The sequence below is a fragment of the Taurulus bubalis genome (assembly GCF_910589615.1).
Source record: "Taurulus bubalis genome assembly, chromosome: 8".
NCBI classification, from domain to species: Eukaryota; Metazoa; Chordata; class Actinopteri; order Perciformes; family Cottidae; genus Taurulus; species Taurulus bubalis.
The window spans coordinates 19,734,321-19,754,579 of record NC_136596.1 but is presented as its reverse complement, the minus strand read 5'-3'; the positions used below and the strand labels follow the sequence as shown (position 1 = coordinate 19,754,579).

Here is a 20,259-nt window from a genome sequence, read left to right as displayed (position 1 = left end):
ATAAAAACACAAAATGTTGGTCAAAGTCATTAAAATATCACTACCCTTCCCCCCCACCAAGTGTTGACTGCAAGTTGTTCCGGGTTAATGTAACTGTGTTAGATGTGTGTGTTAATGTCCACTTCACACTGGTGCACAGGGAGGGGAGTGGAGTGGAGTCAGTCAGGGCCACAACATGGCGGACACGTTAGTGTCGGTGCTGTAGATCCACAGCACCAGGGGCAGGGAGATGGCCACGAAGGGCCAGGAGATGCCCTCGGCACATGCAGACAGAGAGCAGCCTTTGCTGGCCGGCTTCTCCAGCGGATTACCAAAGTCCAAGTAGTTCCTGGCAATAAACTTTAGCAGCTCGTCCAGCAGGATGACGGGCAGGGAGATCTTCAGCACCATCATCCACTGGGTCATATCCAGAGGGGTGATCTGGAAGATGACCTGGGAGAGAGCACGACAACGTTCATCATCTTGCATTACAGCCATTTTCTTTACAGAAAAAAAAAAAGAGGAACATTTGAGGTTTTAGGGGGTTATGTGGGAGACATTTTCTTTGCTGGACGCGTAACTTCTTTTGCTGGTTGCCTGGCAACCTCACAGTGATGATGTAATCCAGGAAATCACAGCACTAGTCAAGAAACTGTCCATCTTATAATTAATGAGCTTTAGAGGTGGATTTTGTTACCTCTGGACAAAGCAAGGATAGCAGTTTCCAACAGCTTCATACAGAACGGACCGATGTGAGAGTGGTGTCAATCTTCTCATCTCTTGGCAAGCAAGCAAAGAAGTGTATTTTCCAAAACATTGAACTATTCCTCTAAGGACATTTGTTCTCCCTCACCATTTCCCTACTGTGACCTGTCTAATAAAAAAGGCAACTATCCAATATATCAGCTTCCATTGCATGTCTGTAATGAAGCCATACAGCCACATAACCCCTGAAACTCAACATGTGTCCTGTAGTGACTGACTGGACCATCAAGAAGCCAGCTCACTTCTGAATTTAATTTTTAAATGACAGGATCATTGAATTAACTGGCTTTGCAAAACTCACAGGCAGAGGTTCCACATAGAGGATGAGGAAGTGGAGGGACATGGAGAGGCAGATGGCCCCCAAGAGCCAAACATTTTCCCAGGGAGGCATCCGCAGGAGAGACTGGTTCTCCGACAGACTGGACAGAAGGGAAGACACAGATGGTCATTCATTTATACAGTTTGCCCTTCCTTCCTTCTCCTTACTGCAACTGGTCTTCCATCTTTCTGAGAGAAACTTCTTTACCTGTTGAGCGCATTGCACATCTCAATGGTGACGAGCACGGACAGGGCCATGGTCATTGGGTAGGGCGACTCAAACACGTGGCAGTCCAGGCCGTCAAAGTCTGGGTTGTCCGGGGCGCACTGGAGGAAGTGGCTCTGCAGGGGGGAAGAGGCAGAGGAATGAGGGGGAGGAAGATAGTGGAGGGGAGCTGAAGGATGAGCACTCAGACAGGCTGACTCACCAGCTGGTACAGGGTGATCTGAGGTCCATCTTCAGAGACGGTAAACCACCAGGCAGCAGCTCCCACTGTGGCTGCACCCACATAGCCTAAGAGCAAACACACCAAAACATCACCATAAGCAATTGGCCAAACAGCATGAGGGGACGAACGTTATCCTTCCATTATGAACTTACATCCGATAGCCAGGTATCTGAAGAAGAGCCAGCCAGAGATGAGGGGCTCCTTGGCGTTACGAGGAGGCTTCTCCATGATGTCCAGGTCTGGGGGGTTGAAGCCCAGGGCGGTGGCAGGGAGGCCATCGGTCACCAGGTTGACCCAGAGCAGCTGGACCGGGATCAGAGCCTCGGGGAAGCCCAGCGCCGCAGTGAGGAAGATGCTGGCAGGAGAAATAACGGCAGTTAGCAACGTTACTCACATGCTGGAGTTAAACTGCGTTCACACCAAACGCGTTGCGAATTTGACGTGCGAGTAGATTACATGCAAAATCAATGCACAGACGCTTATGACGGAAAAAAATTCCGGGCGGCGTGAGTTGACATTTTTCATCTCGGGCTAAAAAATTCACGTGGCGTAAGCCAATCAGCGCTGAGAAGTTTCGCCCGCCATCACCGCCGTCCTGTCGTTGCTGAATCAAACTGCTGCTCCGCCTGAAGTAGCGTGGTAGCGGCCGTCATTCAGACGCTGTTGTGGGACTACGGATAATATTATGAACCCAGACACGATGGAGTTCGATGTTCTGACGTATGTGGAATTTACACAACAAGTATAAAGCAGAACTAGTGGTAATTTCCATGGTGGATGGCTGAAACGGTAACTGTTTGCGAATATTCGCAACGCGTTTGGTGTGAACGCAGCATTAATCTGAATGTCAGCGCTGCATTTTGGACACGAATGATCCCATCAATCTACTTTGGCTCTTATCGTTTAGGAGGATGGAATTATAATAAAAACAATCTCCTGAGGACTCACCAGACGACCTCCCCAACGTTGGATGAGATGAGGTATCTGATGAACTGCTTCATGTTATTGTAAATAGCTCTTCCTTCTTCAACGGCGGCCACGATGGAGGAAAAGTTGTCATCGGCGAGGACCATCTCAGAGGCCGACTTGGCCACCGCAGTGCCTGAGCCCATAGCGATGCCGATCTCCGCCTTCTTCAAGGCAGGGGCATCATTCACTCCATCACCGGTCTGTAGAGAAATATTTTTGTTTGTTACAGAGGTGTAATTAGTAACACAAGCAAATCAAACAATTTACAGTGAAATTTCCAAGGCCGACAAATATACCATCTTTTCCAGAGAAGGAATAAAGACCAACTTCACAACCAAAATAAGGAAACAAAACACTTGTAAACCCAGATTACATCAAATAGAATGTGAAACAGTGATGAACAGTAAGAAACATTTCTGAGTACATACCATGGCAGTGATCTCATCAAATCCTTGCAGGAACTCAATAATCTTAGACTTGTGGGACGGCTCGACGCGGGCGTAACAGCGAACGCGAGTCACGGCCTCGCGCTGAGCGTCAGGCGACAGCTCGTCAAACTCTCGTCCGGTGTAGGCCATCTGGTCCACATCGTCGTCCTCGCTCAGGATGCCGATGCGGCGGCAGATAGCCACAGCTGTGCCCTTGTTGTCTCCTGTGATCATGATGACGCGGATGCCGGCCCGGCGGCACAGCTTGATGGAGGCAGCCACCTCCAGTCTGGGAGGGTCCAGCATGCCGACGCAGCCGACGAAGGTCAGGTCGGTCTGGACGCAGAGAGACGGAGACGAGGCTGAATGTTTGATACTGAAAAGTCGACACCAAATATGGCGACATCCATCAAAACAACTGTACAAGGAGTTAGATGAAAGTAACTCACCTCGTACGACGAGAATTTGGTACAGTCTGTCAGTATCATGTCCTCCATTTTGGGTGGGCTGTCTCGTGTGGCCAGAGCCAGGCACCTAAGGGTGTCCCGACCTGTCCCGTAATCACGGATCACAGACAAGATCTTTTCCTTGATGCTTTTGCTGAGGGGAACTTTGCTGTTACCAACTCTGACATGAGTGCACCTATCGATAACGCCCTCCGGGGCCCCCTGTTGGTAGAGCGGAGGAATAAAATATTCACATCACGGTAGAAGACATCAAAAGCAAAAACCACGGAAAGGCACATGTTTCTTTCAGTATACCTTGACAAACATCTTGCCAATGGAAGAGCGAGACTTGTTCGGTGTGCAGTAGACAGACATGGACTTCCTGTCTCTGGAGAACTCCAAGGTGAACTCCTTCTTCATCAGCTGCTTGATCACCTGCTCAGCCAAAAAAATAAAGAGGACCGAACGAATGAGAAAAACCTGCTGAGTGGGAGCAGTGGAAATCTGCAGCGTGTGCATGTGAGGGAGCTGGTGTCACTCACAGAGTTGCAGGCGTTGGCTCGGTCAATCTTGGACAGGTTGTGAACCTCGGTGTCGAAAACGTTCATCTTCTCCGTCAAACAGGTCAGCGCAGTCTCTGTGGCTTCGCCGACCTTCTCGTACACACCCTTCGCCTGACGCATCAGAAACATTCAAGTTCATATTTTTCCCTTAAACACCGCTGGATAGATTTTAAGTCCAGACATAGAGCCCATTTCACTCCAAACCAGAGATAGAGAAGGAAAACAATGAAACTCAATATGTTTTGGCACAGCACATCTGTTAATGACATGCTACAAAGTATACTTCAATAAGGTCTCCAAATAAAAGAAATACAAAAAATATAAAATGATTCAGAAGAAAATACTTTACATGCCACTTCCTTGAGGCAGCCTGCACTCTATACGTGTAACACCTGCACCTCAGATTAATGATACATGATGTAATATCTGTTACGATATGTGGAGGTTTGAGTTCTCCTATTACATTTACACTTTGTACTGGAGCTCAGAGTTACACTCTATTTAGTACTTACAAAATACACACACAAAAATAATCTACACTCTACATATGTCTGACATGCAAGGCAGGGTTCATACCTCGTTGAAGTCCAGAGAGGAGTCGTTACACAGGGCGCAGATGGTAGCCAGTTCAACAAGGGCATCATACTGGGAGGATTTCACTGGTTTACCATCCTGGTACCTGAGGGCAAGTTAAAAGTATTAACGTGCATTACAGTTCATGTAACAATGAGAACAGTCTATATTTTTAAATACCCATCTTTAACTCCCTTGAACCGACAACTAAAGTCAATCAATAAGATATTTCAGCTTTCACCTGGATGTGTGTGTTATGAGTCAGCTGTAAAGTACTCACACTTCTCCCTCAGGTGCATAGGTAGAACCTGTGATGGTGAACTCTGACAGAGCACAGCTGTCGCCCTCGGCTTTGTTAACAACGAACATCTGGAGAACAAGAGAGCAGGTGGGACAAAAGCAAAAATCAGTTTTTCAAACAGGCTCCACTTCATCGAGCCAGTGTTTGAGTGGACTGACAGTTTCTTTACTGACGCAGCAGGTGGCAGCTGAAACCACAGAAATCCCAGGCAGACCTGAGGAGTGAGATCTCTCTTTAGACAGTAGATTAGCCTGCAGTGGTACAGAGTGCGGTTCTGTGAGGGCTAGGCGGCCCGCTGCCTAATGCGAGAAAAGGGTGTCTAGTTTCTCTCCATGAAGTAAACAGAAGAGAGCGCCCGGGGAGCGAGCAAAGAGCGACGCTGTGCCCAAAAGGAAGAAGCCTCAGTGCCAGGCCTCCTGCAAGGCACGCACACACACACGATGTTTGAAGTAATTAATAAAACTTTAAATGTCGTTAATTTGAGTGTAAAAGTTAATTCAATGTTAGCCTGAACCGGTTATGTCGTGATTGATAGTTATTTAAGGCAGAGAAGACGTACTGCCTGAGTTTACCGACACATGAACAGTCTTTAAAGCTCTTTTCTCGTTTCTCTGAAACGTGTGTGTACATGATAAAATGTCATTTATATGTCAAAATCTACCACAGTGTGTCTTACCTAAAATTAATGACAAGCTATGGCTGTCTGGGAATATGACCTGAAAAACGGAACTGATCTGCCCGAACATTAAAGTATTGTTCAGCAGTATAATTTTTCTCCGTCGACCTCAACTGAACCACTATACTTTAGTATGCAGGTTGGCCTGCATGTGAAGCAACAGTCTATGACTTTCTGTGTTTACATATTTAGAACTTTTCCAGGCCTGGAAATTGCCATTTTCAAAGACTTTTCCAGGTTTTAACTGTACGAACCCTGATCACTATATATTACTGAAAACTGCATTAATCACACAATCAGAAGGCTACTTAATAATGGATAGTAACACTTGTGGCCCTAACAACACAGAGGCCTAAATAACGATTTGATACAAACTGTAAAACAAAGCCAAAGTCTAATTCAGGCTGTGCCAAAGTTTTGAGGAATCACTAAACAGGCAACAAAAGAGGTTTAAACTTCAATTAATAATAAAATGTCTTAATGTGGGGCCAAGTAATGCTGGGGTGCCACTCAGACACACAGAGAGAGGAAGGAGCTTTGCAGCTTGGTGACGCAAGGTCAGTTATGCAACAGCAGCAGTGCAATTCATCCAGCGGCTCAATGTAGATTAGACGAGCGTCAGACAGTGTGTTGCCTTCTTGTACAATAGCCCGGATACCCGATCACAAGGAACACTTCACCCTCTCTGTTTGCACAAAGTGTATTAGCATTTTAACTGACAAACGTGTTGAAAGTGACTTATGCAGTCACAGCTCCTCCAACTGCTGTCCCCTTTAATTAAACACCAGGCAGCCAACAAAGACGACAAAGCATGGAACTGAATAAACTGCTCTGCCGTGTGTGTGTGTGAGACTCACTCTGCAGACAGACATCTGATTGGTGGTCAGGGTTCCAGTCTTGTCAGAGCAGATGACAGAGGTGCAGCCCAGGGTCTCCACAGACGGCAGGCTGCGGACGATGGCGTTCTTCTTGGCCATGCGGCGAGTGCCCAGAGCCAGGCAGGTGGTGATGACGGCAGGAAGACCCTCTGGAATGGCGGCTACGGCCAGCGCCACAGCAATCTTGAAGTAGTAGACGGCCCCGCGGATCCAGGAGCCTCCGTGGACGGGGTCGTTAAAGTGGCCGATGTTGATGAGCCAAACGGCGATGCAGATGAGGGAGATGACCTTGGACAGTTGCTCGCCAAACTCATCTAGCTTCTGCTGCAGGGGCGTCCTCTCCTGCTCGGTGGCCGCCATCTCGTCGCGAATCTTACCGATCTCCGTGTTAATGCCAGAGGCCACGACCACTCCCACGGCCTTCCCAGCTGCAATGTTCGTACCCTGTAATGACAACAAACACAACACATGTTGGCTCAAGTACATCTGATAACATCTCATACGTCTTGACGTAACAGTAGGAGCAAGTTGTTATTGCCAGGAAGTTAACAGAAACTAAATAAACACTAAGTCGAAGAGCATCAACAGGATGTGTGATAACTAATAAATAAGAGTTGAGCTTACAGAGAAGAGCATGTTCTTCTTGTCCTGATTGACAGCACGAGGGTCAGGCACAGGGTCCGTGTGTTTGATGACCGAGACGGATTCTCCTACAAAAACAACAGAAAGAGCAGTTTGTATTTGTCCCTGCAGATGATTTTAGAAACAAAGCACAGCCAATTATCTACACAGAGCTAATGTATGCTGCCTCACTGATGCAGCATACTCATGGATGTTTAAATTCAGTAGCAAACATGTTAATTGAAAACCATGTCATGATACACCTGTGGGCTCAATTCTGCAGCCAACTCAAATGATTTTAGTCAGGCCAAACAAAAGTGTAGGATTGATCCATTTATTTTGGATGAGGTTATCTTTATTTTTGAAATAAATCAGTGTAGAGCTAAAACAGAATTATAAAAGCTAAGACATAACTATAAAATTAAACCCTACTGTGGCCTCAAATAAATCAGCTGACTGAACTCAGTCTGGGTCAGATAATATTGCATTTGTGACCCAGTCGGCTCATAACAGCCCAAGCTAAATGATCAAATTCAGGAAATAAGTGGTCACATGTGAAAACAAATTCATTGATAAAGTATACAGTACTTAAAGGTCTGGGCAGTAATATCTAAGCAAACTATATAATTTTGCTATCCTTTACATTTTTAACTATTAAATCAAATCAATACAATTTGTAGCAGATTTAGATTTATTAATACCCATGTTATCAGGAGAGAATTTAGTTGATAAAATTGGCTTCGAATTGATCAAATTAATTCGATGGCTGTGATATTATCAGCAAACATGTCTTACCGGTCAGAATGGACTGGTCCACCCTCAGAGTTGTTGATTTGATTGAACAGATACGTATGTCAGCAGGCACCTTGTCTCCAACTATAACAAAACAGATCCGCAATTAGAGAAAATACATAAACAAAAGGGCAAAAGCCTGAGGAGAATAAGCATGCAAAACAATATTAATCAGGATTTGAAATTAAGTCTGCAACTAAAAGGCTCATGTTAAATTCCAATGGCATCATAAATGATGGCTTAATGTTTTTTTTTACACCACATGAATAGTACAGCAATAACACCCGTACACTACTGGTGTGTGTGTGTGTGTGCGCTGAATGACGATTCAACAGATGAGATGTTATCTATTTTCTGCAGGCAGTAACTCAGCATTAGTGTAAACTAAACTGACGCTCATTACAGAGAGGTTGCTTTGCCACCAAGCAGCAGAGCAGTGTTGCCATCGCTGCAGGAAAAGAGAAGGAAAGCCAAAAAAAAAAAAAAAAGGAGGAGGAGATGAAGAACCTGTGAGCCATAAAAAGGCCCGTCTCAAAGGAAAAGGCCAATTTGGGTCCATTGGAATTGCGGTGACCCAGTTCAGCTTCCTAATGGTACATAAAGGAAATGGGAACTGGGGAAATGGCTCAGGCTATGGCACAGTTCTGTGGGCGTAGTCTACATATAGGCCTACTTAGTTAAAAATGTGAATTATGTCAGATCGTTACACAAGAAACCAGGAACCCACACCAGCCTGCCAAATATCCAGGGCCCTGTTCAGACCCAGTATTAACATGCGTCTTGGGTGATCCGATCACATCACAGCTGCAAGTGCTTCAGTTCACACCAGGAATAACAATGCTTCCCCACATGCACATTAAAAGAAGAAATCAAAACAATGCAGACTGGGTCAATTCATCGGCATGTTGCGGGCAAACCCAATTGGCCAAGATGTTTGAGAAACAAGATGACTCACGCAATCGTAATATATCTCTTTGGGCGCTGTAGACAAAGCCAGTTTACGTAATTTGAGCGCTGTTTACGTGCAAATGAAACGTAACCTCACACAGAGGACGTCAGTCGAGTAGGCGGTCCTTCAATGAGGCAGAATACACAACACGCTGCTCAAAGAATGTGGCGAGATCAGAGAACACCTGGAACGACGGATGCAATGAAGCCTCACCTCTGAGAAGGTCACGCAACCGGGCTCATCGATGTTGCGCTGCTGGCTACGGTTCAACATACAAACTAAGACTGCAGTTAACTTCCTGATGGAATAGATCAATAATCTTGATGCAACTTTCTTAAGAGAAATTATCTTCCCTGGAAGAGGAAGGGATTACCAACAAACGTTTCCTTGGAAGCCAAAAAGCTTTATTACCAGATGGTTGTGCAACACTTCCTGTGGAAAGTCATAGTTCCTGAAAATATACTGACAACTTCAAAGGGAGGGCTCAGCCAAGAAAGAGCCGAGATGGAAGCCAAGTTAACCCAGCTTGGACCTAAGGCTATGACACCAGCCAGATTGCTCCTGGATTATGTCCGGCGGCAGGAATATTCATGCTAACGGGAGGTCAGGGACTGTTGTGCCCACATCTTTAGAGAGAACATCGAGACATCCCAGATCAAGCAGGACTCCAGCAGCCCGAGGGAGGAGGACTCTGCGTTTACAACAATGATGCGTGGTGCAAACAAAAGAAGCCATTTACATTCCTCTTAATATTTTTTTCTAGTGTAGCGAAGGGGGCAACAACATTTTGTTGTGGATCCCTGTGTCGCACAAAGGCCATTAGTTATTCTTGAAAGAAATCAGTGATTGAGACAGTGCCACTGTGACACTAGAATGGTCCGGAGACTGTGTTAAACTGCAGACCTGCTCTGATGAAGTGTGTGTATATCATCTGTCATTTTGTGTCAACATCCTACTTGGTTGCAGTCCAAGTATCTCCTCCGGCATGATCGCATTTCCACCTTTGTACTTGCCAACAGGTCATAGAGTCCACAAATTTCAGAGTGACAAACGCTCAGACGTGTCGGCGATACATAGCACCTGATGTGACTCCTCGAGTTGCCTTTAAAAACAGACCTTTCAACAGCGTGTGGGGTGGTGACCGTACCAAAGTGTTTAGCTTTGACTGGCACCTGCCTCTGCCGTGTGTTAGTGGGACAGCGTGTGGTTCGGCGGGTCAGCCAGGAGGGCACATGTGCTGATGGCAGCTGAACAAAAAGGCTGACCTCTTGTCTTGTTGAGTGGGCCATTTCAGAACCATCAACAGGTAAAGCATGCTGCGGATTTCCAATACAGCCCTCACCGATTAATGCAGAAGCCACAGTTACACGTGTACAATTATGTAAATACTTTATCCAGCTGGGTACGTTATCAAAAACAGTCTATAATGCCAACGTTTTACTCTTTATCTGCTTAATGAAGATTTCCCTTTCTAACCTTTGGCAGTCAGTTGCACGAGAGAGGCTACGATACCATGACTCAGCACAAGCAATGGAAGGAAATGCATTGCTAGGAAATAGAACTGACAATCTTGTTTGGGCAAATGCATTGTTTACGTAGGTGCTACCTTACACTTTCTAATCTATACCGTTTTACAGGGGTATTATTGTGTGCATGTATGGGTGAAAGAAAATAAAAAGAGACATTCAATGCAGGAACCGTTTTGCCGTCTGTACTTCGTAAACATCACAAGTGAGTTTTACTATTTTATCAGCAAACAAGAGCAGAGTAAGCAATGTTTAGTTAGCAGCGGCCTGGTAAGAGATACACTAATATTATTTTCTGTTTTTACGTAGTCACAGATTCCTAAACGTGTCAATGCGTGTCATGTGACTTTGGAGTTGATCCTCACCCATCGCCTCATTTACGCAAGTATCAGCTCGACACCGTCTCGCTGAGATCTCTGCTTTATCTTGGTCGTTTATGAATCTTAAACAGCAACAGGCTCGGCCTCCACATAGCATGCAATTGTTTCTGTTGCCATAGTGAAAACCTATCCCAGCACTGGGAACATTTTAGTTTTTCCTCGCCTGTCAAAAATAATCATGGTTTTTAGTAGAGCCAGGCAAAAATGACATGTACGTTAACCGTGACAAAATTGAATCTGAATTCAAATCTATATCAAGATCAACTGCCACACTAACATTTTTAAAAAAGGTATTGAGAGAGCAGAGAATGTATCATCAAATAAAACAACTTGTCCTTGCAGCCATGCAAGGCACTAAAATGTTAATGTGAAAACCGTGATCAGTTTCAGTGTAGATCATTTTCTTTGTCAATAGGTCAAAAGCGTACGGTCTCTTCATGTCTTGAGGTCAACACAGTCAGTCGTCGCCCCCTCATTAAAGGCTTACCGGGGGTTAAAGTCCGACCTCTCACTATCCCATCTTTAACCACACAGCATAGCATGGATTCCCAGCAGTCAGTACAGTATTACTTATGGTGAACAGTGAACACAATATTTAAAAAGCCAGCTTTAATAGTGGAGACTAACTGGTGCTAAAGGTGATACTTCAGATTCATAAACCGATAACACCAAACATTTTGGTCACTGTGTTTACACATGTAGTTTATGCAAAACCTGACATGAATACTTCTCTCCAGCTGAGCGCGCCGTCTGCCGAGGAAACAGTTTGGCTCGAATAAAAACTTCTTTGCCCTTCTGCAGGACTTCACAACAAATTAGGTTTTAAGCCTTCTTGGTCGGCAAGATGAGACAGTTTCTTTTAGTCTCGCTGACAAGTCAGGAACATTTGCCAAAAACGTCCCTCTGTGACAATGGATGCTTGCCAGACCACATTAAATGTCACATCACTATCCATGGTGTCTGGAATCTTTGTGGAGGGTGCGGGTGCTGATGGGCAGGGTTGCTGTGCATCGAGCATGGTGGGGGTGGGACGGTTATCTGCAAAGCGCTTCCCTATAAGGTCATCTCTCTCAAGCACAATAGGAGCAGATGAAAGATCCTCCCCCCTTATACTGCTGCCCACATGAGCCCCCGGCTCTACCAGACTCCACAACTTCACAGGCAGCAGAGAACAAACCCACTGAGTTCAGCTGCTCCGAGAAAAGGCCAACGTCCAAATTTGCAAGCTCTCAACACCAAACTGTAAACTGGCAGCATACAGTGTCTGCTGTGTTAAAAAGAGGACTTAAATCCACAGGAGCAAATGAACTCCAGCATCAACGTATCACCAGCGTTAGTGAAGTGGGGTATGGTAATCCTTTATCAGATTTTAGCTGTGGGCACTTTATTCATCATCCTAAAATTACTGCAAATCTACATTATAATAATAGTCGGGTTAATCATTACTGATGATGTTCATTCACATTGGATGATTTCAGAATCTAATCTATTCAGGCAAAATCCCTGATGAGCATGCAAGTGAGATAATTTCTGGAAAAAGTAAGGGGTTAGTTTTTCCATGTATGTATGGCTTAACCAAATGATGCCGTGGTACATACAAGCAGTCAGTCTTAGAAATGCATTATGTTATTTCCACAACATTAAACTCATTTCAGAGAGCGTGCGACTGATGAGCGATGAGGTGCGAGTAGGAGGCAGCGTTTAAAACCCACAGCAGCACCCTGACAGAGCAGCACAGATTGGCTGCAGCCTGCATCCTATTCTTCTCACGGCTGAGGCAGCCACAGAGGGCTCGTCTCAGTGTCCTCTACCTCGGTCCAGAAGACATCCAGCCAGCATCTGCGTCATCGCACTCCTCCTCTACATGGCAGAGGTCACTTTGGATCTTCAGCAAAATACTATTCAGGAAAAAAAAAGGGAGCCAGACAGGAACCTTTGGAAAAGATATATGGTGGATTTGGGAAGTAAGTTAAGCTGATGAGCTTCTTCTGACTGCAGGATAAAACATCATTTTTTTGCTGCCTGCTGGGCTGCATTTTTAAAAAGCCTCAAGCTGCTGACAACAAAGCCTCCAGCTTCCTTCATCGAGTGCTTAAATAACTAGGTCTCTTATATGCAAGAGGGAGCCTTCTGACTCACATTTCTCCTTAAACCGTAGCCAAATAATTAAGCTTTCTACACTCTGCTTCACAAAATCAAAATGGCATGATTAGCACTGTCAACCTAAACCAAATTATGCACAGTATGCCATATGACACTAGAAAAATTATACAATTTAATTCCCAGTACACTCCTCCTCCATTTGCCCTTGTCAAGGTTACACAGGAGTCCTGCTGAACACTGTCCCACGTCACCTACTGTAGCAATGCTCCCCAGAGCAGGGCGGGTGGGGTGTGCACAGGGTGGGACCAGACACCTGTCATCTTCACGACTGTCACTGCCTCTATGAATACAGCATTCCAAAATCTAAACGGCCTATGACGGCTAAAAATAAAACCTACCACTATGCACAGAAAGCGTCTGTTAAACAGAGTCTCAAGATAAGACTAGTGCTTTAAGGACATCAGCATTCCTCATATCCGTCTGATCATCCTTCTGCAGAATTGTATGTATGTATGTATATATGCGCGTGTGCTGCAGAGGTACACGGCACTCTTAGAAATCAAACCTTTACATGCTGAGGATTTCTGCTGCTGAAATACGCTGACTGGAACTCGGCAGCATGAATCACTCCAGCGCTTAATTCACATGCTGCATGGAGGGAAACTGTTGAGTTGGGCCGAGCCGCGAGGATGCATAGGACAGCGTCACTAGAGTGAGCTCAAAATGTGTGCGCGATTACACACAGTAGTCAAGTGGGCCTCGATAGCATATGTGCCCAGCCCTTTGAGACAATGGGTTAATAAGAGCATCTCAAAATACCTCACTCTTACAGGGTGAGTCACCTCTGCAGTGGCACATGGGATGGGGATGAGGGGGGTTCAACTCAAGCTTGTGCTAAATGTGATCCATGACCATACGTGGACTGATTTGTTCTGTCCGCAGTAGGCATCTCCCGAGGCAAAGCCAGACAGCAGCATCATCATATTAAAAAAAAAAAAACACAAGATTTTTCTTTCATCTTTAAAAAAGCAGCATGTGGGGGAAATCTCTTTCACAGGGAAACAACAAAATGTGGATGGAAGTTGCAGAGGCATTAAATTGCCAATTTTCTGTTACTTTCAAGGTTCATGTGATGGAGCCTTCTGGCTGGATATCTGACGCTCTCAGAGTCAAACCAACACATACAACCGTATACAATAACAATAATAGCAACAATGCCCTGAGCGTTTAAATATGCACAAGGGCAAAAGCAGCTCAACCTACCAGCAATCTCCACAATGTCACCAGGCACGATGTCTCTGGACTTGATCCTCTGCACAGTTTTCCTGTCCTGCCGGTACACTTTCCCCATCTCAGGCTCATACTCCTTTAGCGCCTCAATGGCATCCTCAGCATTACGTTCCTGTGGAGGCGAAAAGGAGATTCAGTGCCAAAGATTTCAGAGATTCTCTTAAGACATGCATGTTCTTGGCTCTGCTGGAACACACGGTACGAGAGCATTTGCCTTCGCTATTTATCATCAGGTTTTCGTTAGAGACATTAAAGTTGTTAAGTGTATGAAAATGGGAACATAAATCACAATGTTTACTGCTTCTGTTGTCCACACATTGTTGTTGTTGTGAATCAACAAGCCAGGCATACAGGAAAACTGGTGATGACAAATGAAGCCTTATCTAAATAAAAATAACTTTCGGTGCAGTACTCAGTTGAATTCAGTGCCACAGCCTATAACCATGTGCCAAGTGCATTGGATTAGATTGCATTTGATGAAGGATCAGCTTGATGAAGTAAGGATATGTATTAGAAAGCTGTGGTCCTGGATTACATTGGTGTACCCAACATCAGTAATTCCCTTTCCATGTTGATACAGCCTCCAATGTGATTGTTTTTTTTTTGAGCACCCTGTAAATTTCCCCATTTACAGGCTTTCAATACGATACTAACTTTTCCATATGTGTCTGGTGAAATCAATAAAGATAAGTGTTAATCCATTTAGAAAAGCAGGAAACATGTACAACTATTTTGCAGTAAAGTCATCATTCTGCTGCATAATAAAATGTGATTCACTTGGACAAAATGCATTAGATTTGGACAATGAAACTAGAATATTCAATAATTTTAGAGGTACAAAGGAGATGTAGTGCGATATAAATACAGTAGCTTCCCCGGATCCTAAAAGTGTCTCACCTGCCACACACCGACGATGGCATTGGCTATAAGAATGAGTAAAATGACAAAAGGCTCCACGAAAGCTGTGACAGTTTCCTCTCCCTCCTCGAACCAGGCCAGGATCTGAAAACAGTTTGAGAAACTTGTCATTATTTATAAAAAAGACATTTCACAGTCGAAGAATTAGATAACAACTATTAGAGTAAGGGACACAATGGTAAACAGAACAAACCAAGTTGTTCATAACTGAAGAATCACTTCTCTGATAGATGGAGACATCCCAAAGTAATTGTACTCTGAACTTTAGTCTACTAGCAGTGCATTTTCTCTAGTCATTGTTTAAAGTAAATTATTGTTTTGTTTTTAACTGCCAATACTGCTCAGTCCTTCAAAAAGGTATTTGATCAAATAAAAACAAGTACGACATCAAGAAGACAACTCCGATAACACAGTTGGACATATATCCTATATATTTGAACCATACCAATAAACCATATTCTGACCCGGAGTCTCATCTAGCTTGTTGTTCCTGAGAAAGCCACCCTAAAATGACTGTGTGTGATAGGGAATCAGTTATTGGAACCTAATGCAATAAAGCAATCAACCTCTGTAAGACCTAAGTATCTGGCTGTGGCAGATGCAGTTTAATACGGAAGCACACCGCTCAATAGTGCTCTCCTGTATGTCATAACACCACCAAGAGATTCACATTACTCAGACTTACAGCGAAATGTATATTATAAAAATATAATTAGATTGTACATCATTTTCGAATATTCAATTTAGTATTTTATGAACTCCTGAGTCCACGGACAAACGTAGTACAGTGGTTGATTTAATCACAGGTCTGTAAAACTGAGTTTCACCACAAAGAATCACACAAAAGCCCCAAATAAATATTGTGTTTAAATATTAAGTCATTCAACATGAAAAAAACCCACAAAATTACCAATTAGTCTACAAACCCCCTGAGATGGGGTGTAAACATAATATTACTGACCTCTACCAACCAGTGGATGAGTGTTGCGTCATATTATTTATAGTTATCTGCATGTTTAAAAAGACAGAGTATAGAATAACCTAGTATGTCCTCTCCTATAAATGAATTTGTGTCCTTATGATAAAAGCTCATTTCAATTTGCATCCAAGTTTAAACACGAGAAGGTGGAGCCAAGTACAACAAAATGCTGAATAAGACATTTTTAGGTGACCAAAAACGTTCAAATAGATTTTTCATGACCTGAAAACCCACCGTGAAAGTGTAAAAGGTGTAAGAAGATAACACAGACAACTCCACGACCGGAAGAGTCGTGGAGTTGAAGAGTTCTGATTTTAATTAGTTTCAAACTGGATACATATCAAAGTTTAGGAGGGATTAATTCAATTCTGAGGGTGGTGTGTGTGTTTGTCTGATAAGAGCCCTCCCACTGCGGAGTGAGGGACCAAATTTGGTCTTGAGTGGTGCTCTGTTCCCCTGTCAGACAGCAGCCACTGACACCTCTGTATCACCTGACTGGACTCTGCATGCTACAAAAGATCAGCTCACACACACACACACACACACACACACACACACACACACACACACACACACACACACACACACACACACACACACACACACACACACACACACACACACACACACACACACACACACACACACACACACATTTAAATATTCTTCAGCCATCCTTTAATCAACCTTGCTCACAATTCAAAGGTGGTGAAAAATGCAATACTGCAGAAATGAAGCTAGCATTACACAATACCAAAGATCACTTCCAGTTTTCAATCCTTCACAGAATTGATTTTTTTCCTTCTTTTTTTTTCTTTGAAACGTGCCTATTTATTTCACCCCCCATAAAAGCTTGCCCTTTTCAATTTAATTTGGTGAAACAAACTTTGCACAAATAAATAACTGGTTGTACATGAAGCCTCGTCTTTCCACATGACATCAAAACAATAAAAAAAGATACTACTATGCGGAAATGTATGTTTGATTTAGCTTTGGAAAAGGGCTGATGATGCCATTTCATAACGGCCACTATTAAACATGTATCTGTCTAGCACTCAAAGTCAGAGGCCCGAGGGAGACCAGGATAAGTCATTACACAGCAGTCATGCTTGACGACTCAAATGTCTTACTAGGCACATGGTGATAGCAACTCAATGCCGTTACTGCTGTTGTCACCATTGCTCAGATGGGTCGCGAGCCTTCTCAGCTGTTCAGCTTTCTAATATGCGAGTGTAACCCCAGCCGGGTTAAACAAACTGAAGACGTTCACACTTCAGCACTATGCACTGCATAAATCACCCACTGCATTCAACTCACAGGGCTTAAAAATAATCCCTTCTACAATTTTGACTTCACATAAACACACTCGAGGTGGCAAGGAAAAGCTATTTGTAGGAAGCATTGGCTTGTTCCGAGATTCCCTTAACTTTTTAGATTCTCTCTCTACAGGTTAGAGTGTAAGAGAGGAGCAATATTGGGAATACAAAAATAACTCAGCAACACAGCACACTGAACGAGTCAGTATTTCATCAAACAGTACAAAAAAAAGGTAGTGAAATACTTACAAAAGATATACATGCAGCCAGCAGAAGAATACGAACAAGTAAATCTTCAAATTGTTCAAGGACAAGCGTCATCAAAGATTTCCCTGCAGAAAAGAGAGTTAAAATAATAATCACAGAAACGTGTTATCACAAAATAACAGTAACAATATCGGTGACAGTAGTGCTTACCTTCCTCCGCTGGTAACTCTGTGTGGAGAGATGCGAGAGTCAAACCAGGGACCGCACAGGAGAAAGAAAAGAAAAAGAGGGTATGTTGTGTATAAATACTTCTTTTTTTTTTAATATATATATTTTTTTCCCAGCAGCAGTTCCTGTTTCATGATGGGGAAAAAAAAAAAAAAAAAGAGTGTGAACTTGAAGAGCTAAATCTCAGACAGTAGACCAATAGATGCCTCTGAGCTCAAACCAGAATGTTTCCTGTTTCACTTAAGTTTTATGATTTAGTCATCAATCAGACATACGCTCCCAGACTGCAGATTTTGTTTGGAATAGATATAATTATGTAGTGAGTGTTTAGATTCCTTTGACCGTTAAACAAGATGTAAGGTAATTAATATGAGCAATATGAAAAGCTTTATTGCAAGATTTCTATATTCGTCCTTTCAGGTATACACTAACAGTGGCATAGTCCACTCCCTTAATCTTTGTTACACAATGGGAATAAAAGAAAAAAGGAAAACGCCAATCAATGTAAAGGTCAAAGTGATTTAAGGGGAGGGGGTAGTATACCCTCCATGACCTCCCAGGTGATATTAATATAAAACCGCCTGGAACAAGAGAGATTAACTTGAGGGATCACGTTACTACAGTGATCCCGTGGCCGCGGTTCAAACGCCTGGCGGATCTCCGGGCTGATGTGTTGCAGTTCTGCTTTGGGAGGAACAGCCAGCAAAAGGTTACCGTGTTCCACAAAGTGCCCATGTTTTATATATTGTCCACAACGTCACAGTGAGGCTGTGTTTCACAAGGTCAAAGTCAACAGTTTCACACCGATACAACGTACTGTACCGTTACAATACCCAACAATGGTTTTCACAATGTCCTTAAAGCAATGATTCATTTGTTAATTCGGAGGAGACGGGAAACCCTCGAGGTCACAGGTGATGACGTCAGCCAAATCACTTTATGGGGCCGGGTAAACCCACCGGCCGATGATGTTGGTGACTTTTACCCCATATCCTGGATATGGCCATGTTACAATGACAAGACATTTTTGTTCCGTTTCATTTTTCTTTCTTTAAACATAGTCTCATTCACAGCAGAGGTCTAAAGTGTAAACTGTCGTACCGTTTAGGCCCCATTTCTCCTTCAGTCGCTTCACCTCGTCCAGGGAAAGTCCTGTGCTCTCGTTGACGCTGAAATAACTGTAAACTTCTTCCACACTCTTCGTGTGCGAGTTCTCCATGGCGGGCAGACGGCTCCTTCCCACGCGGCTTTACGCACACAGAAACACTGTCTTGACGTTTCCTCCTGGGCTCTTTAAAACCTGTCAATACTTTCTAATTAATTAGGAGTTTTGCCAACTGAGAGCTGCGCGTTCACACTCGGGATAGCTATCGTTAGCTATTCACGGCGGTCTCACGTGTGCTCCGCTGCGCAGTTAAGATTTTCTTCACGCAAATTTACGGAGAAGAAGAAGAAGAAAAAACGTTGTGTTGAGCCAAACTCCTCTTCCGTGTCTGGGCGAAGATCACTCTCTGGGTCCTCTTATCTCCGAAAATGGTGGGAGAGCGTCGGCAGCAGTGTCTCGTGTTAAGGACTGCATTCACCCGGTCCAGGTCCTCCGTGACTCACCGTGCCGTGTCTCGCCGTTGCGCAGCTCTCTGAGGCTCCACACGGTGCTGACAGTCTGGCTTTATCAAAGTGCCTCACTGCTGCCCCTCTTCCCTGCGCTGCATGTGGACTCATATCATTGGAGGAACGGTGTCAGCTGCGTTCAAACCAGGGAGACGAACACGAAATAGAAAAAATGGGCAGGAATACATGAGTCTCCCACATGGCATCCCATTCAAACTCTGCGGTGTCCCTCGTATGCAAACCAGGAAGCGACGGGGTTAACTTGCATTCATGTTAGTGTTTTTAAGAGTTGTTGTAGTTGTGACTTCAGTCACGCTACTGATGTAATACAAAGACACTGCATAGTGCAGACGCGGGAAAGTTACTTACATTTAGTGAGTAGTAAATCATGTTAATGTGCCTGCAAGTGGCAGTACGAGATGCAACAGATGTTAAACATTTACACACAGAAACACGTTTGGCATGTTGGTTGGCGTTGCAATCTATTTACTTTATTTAGGGTTGTAAAGGTTTGAGATTTTCACAAGATGATTATCTTTGAAAATATCACGGTTTCACAGTATTACATTACTATCATTATTAGTATTCTTATAGTCTGTAACAACTACCCTTAAAAGGAATGAGAACATAGGTTGTATGTTTTGTTAGTTTACATCTTTGCTGCACTATAGCATGTTAAAAGAACTACTACATGAAAAAACACCATCAGCAGTGGGCTTTTAAAATAATATGCTATGTTCATTAATGAATGCTCATTACATATTACTAAAGATGTGTGACACAGCGACACTGCTCCTGTTTCTACCGTTAACTCATACACAAACTCTGGTTATTTTTTCAATATCATAGATAATAGTACTGCACACACAGTTAAGTGTAACTTCACAGACTATGTTACAAATTCCCACAGACTACAGGCATCCCATTACAGAGGCCCCATGTCTTATTGTCTTACTAACTCATTTACACATGACTAGGGGCCGTGTTTGCCTTT

At 43.8% G+C, this 20,259-nt stretch overlaps 1 protein-coding gene across 1 annotated transcript; it reads right to left on the bottom strand.

Moving 5' to 3' along the window:
* Positions 1–162: 162 nt before the first annotated feature.
* Positions 163–18,873, bottom strand: LOC306739755 (sarcoplasmic/endoplasmic reticulum calcium ATPase 2-like; the record flags this gene model as incomplete). Its single annotated transcript, XM_079221804.1, has 20 exons — positions 163–432; positions 1,046–1,163; positions 1,271–1,404; positions 1,491–1,576; positions 1,664–1,866; positions 2,460–2,680; positions 2,909–3,244; positions 3,358–3,576; positions 3,670–3,789; positions 3,897–4,028; positions 4,494–4,596; positions 4,771–4,859; positions 6,325–6,789; positions 6,970–7,055; positions 7,762–7,842; positions 13,980–14,118; positions 14,904–15,008; positions 17,469–17,551; positions 17,637–17,654; positions 18,756–18,873. The coding sequence occupies 20 exons, from the start codon at positions 18,871–18,873 to the stop codon at positions 163–165; spliced, it is 3,126 nt and encodes a 1,041-aa protein (XP_079077930.1).
* Positions 18,874–20,259: the final 1,386 nt, after the last annotated feature.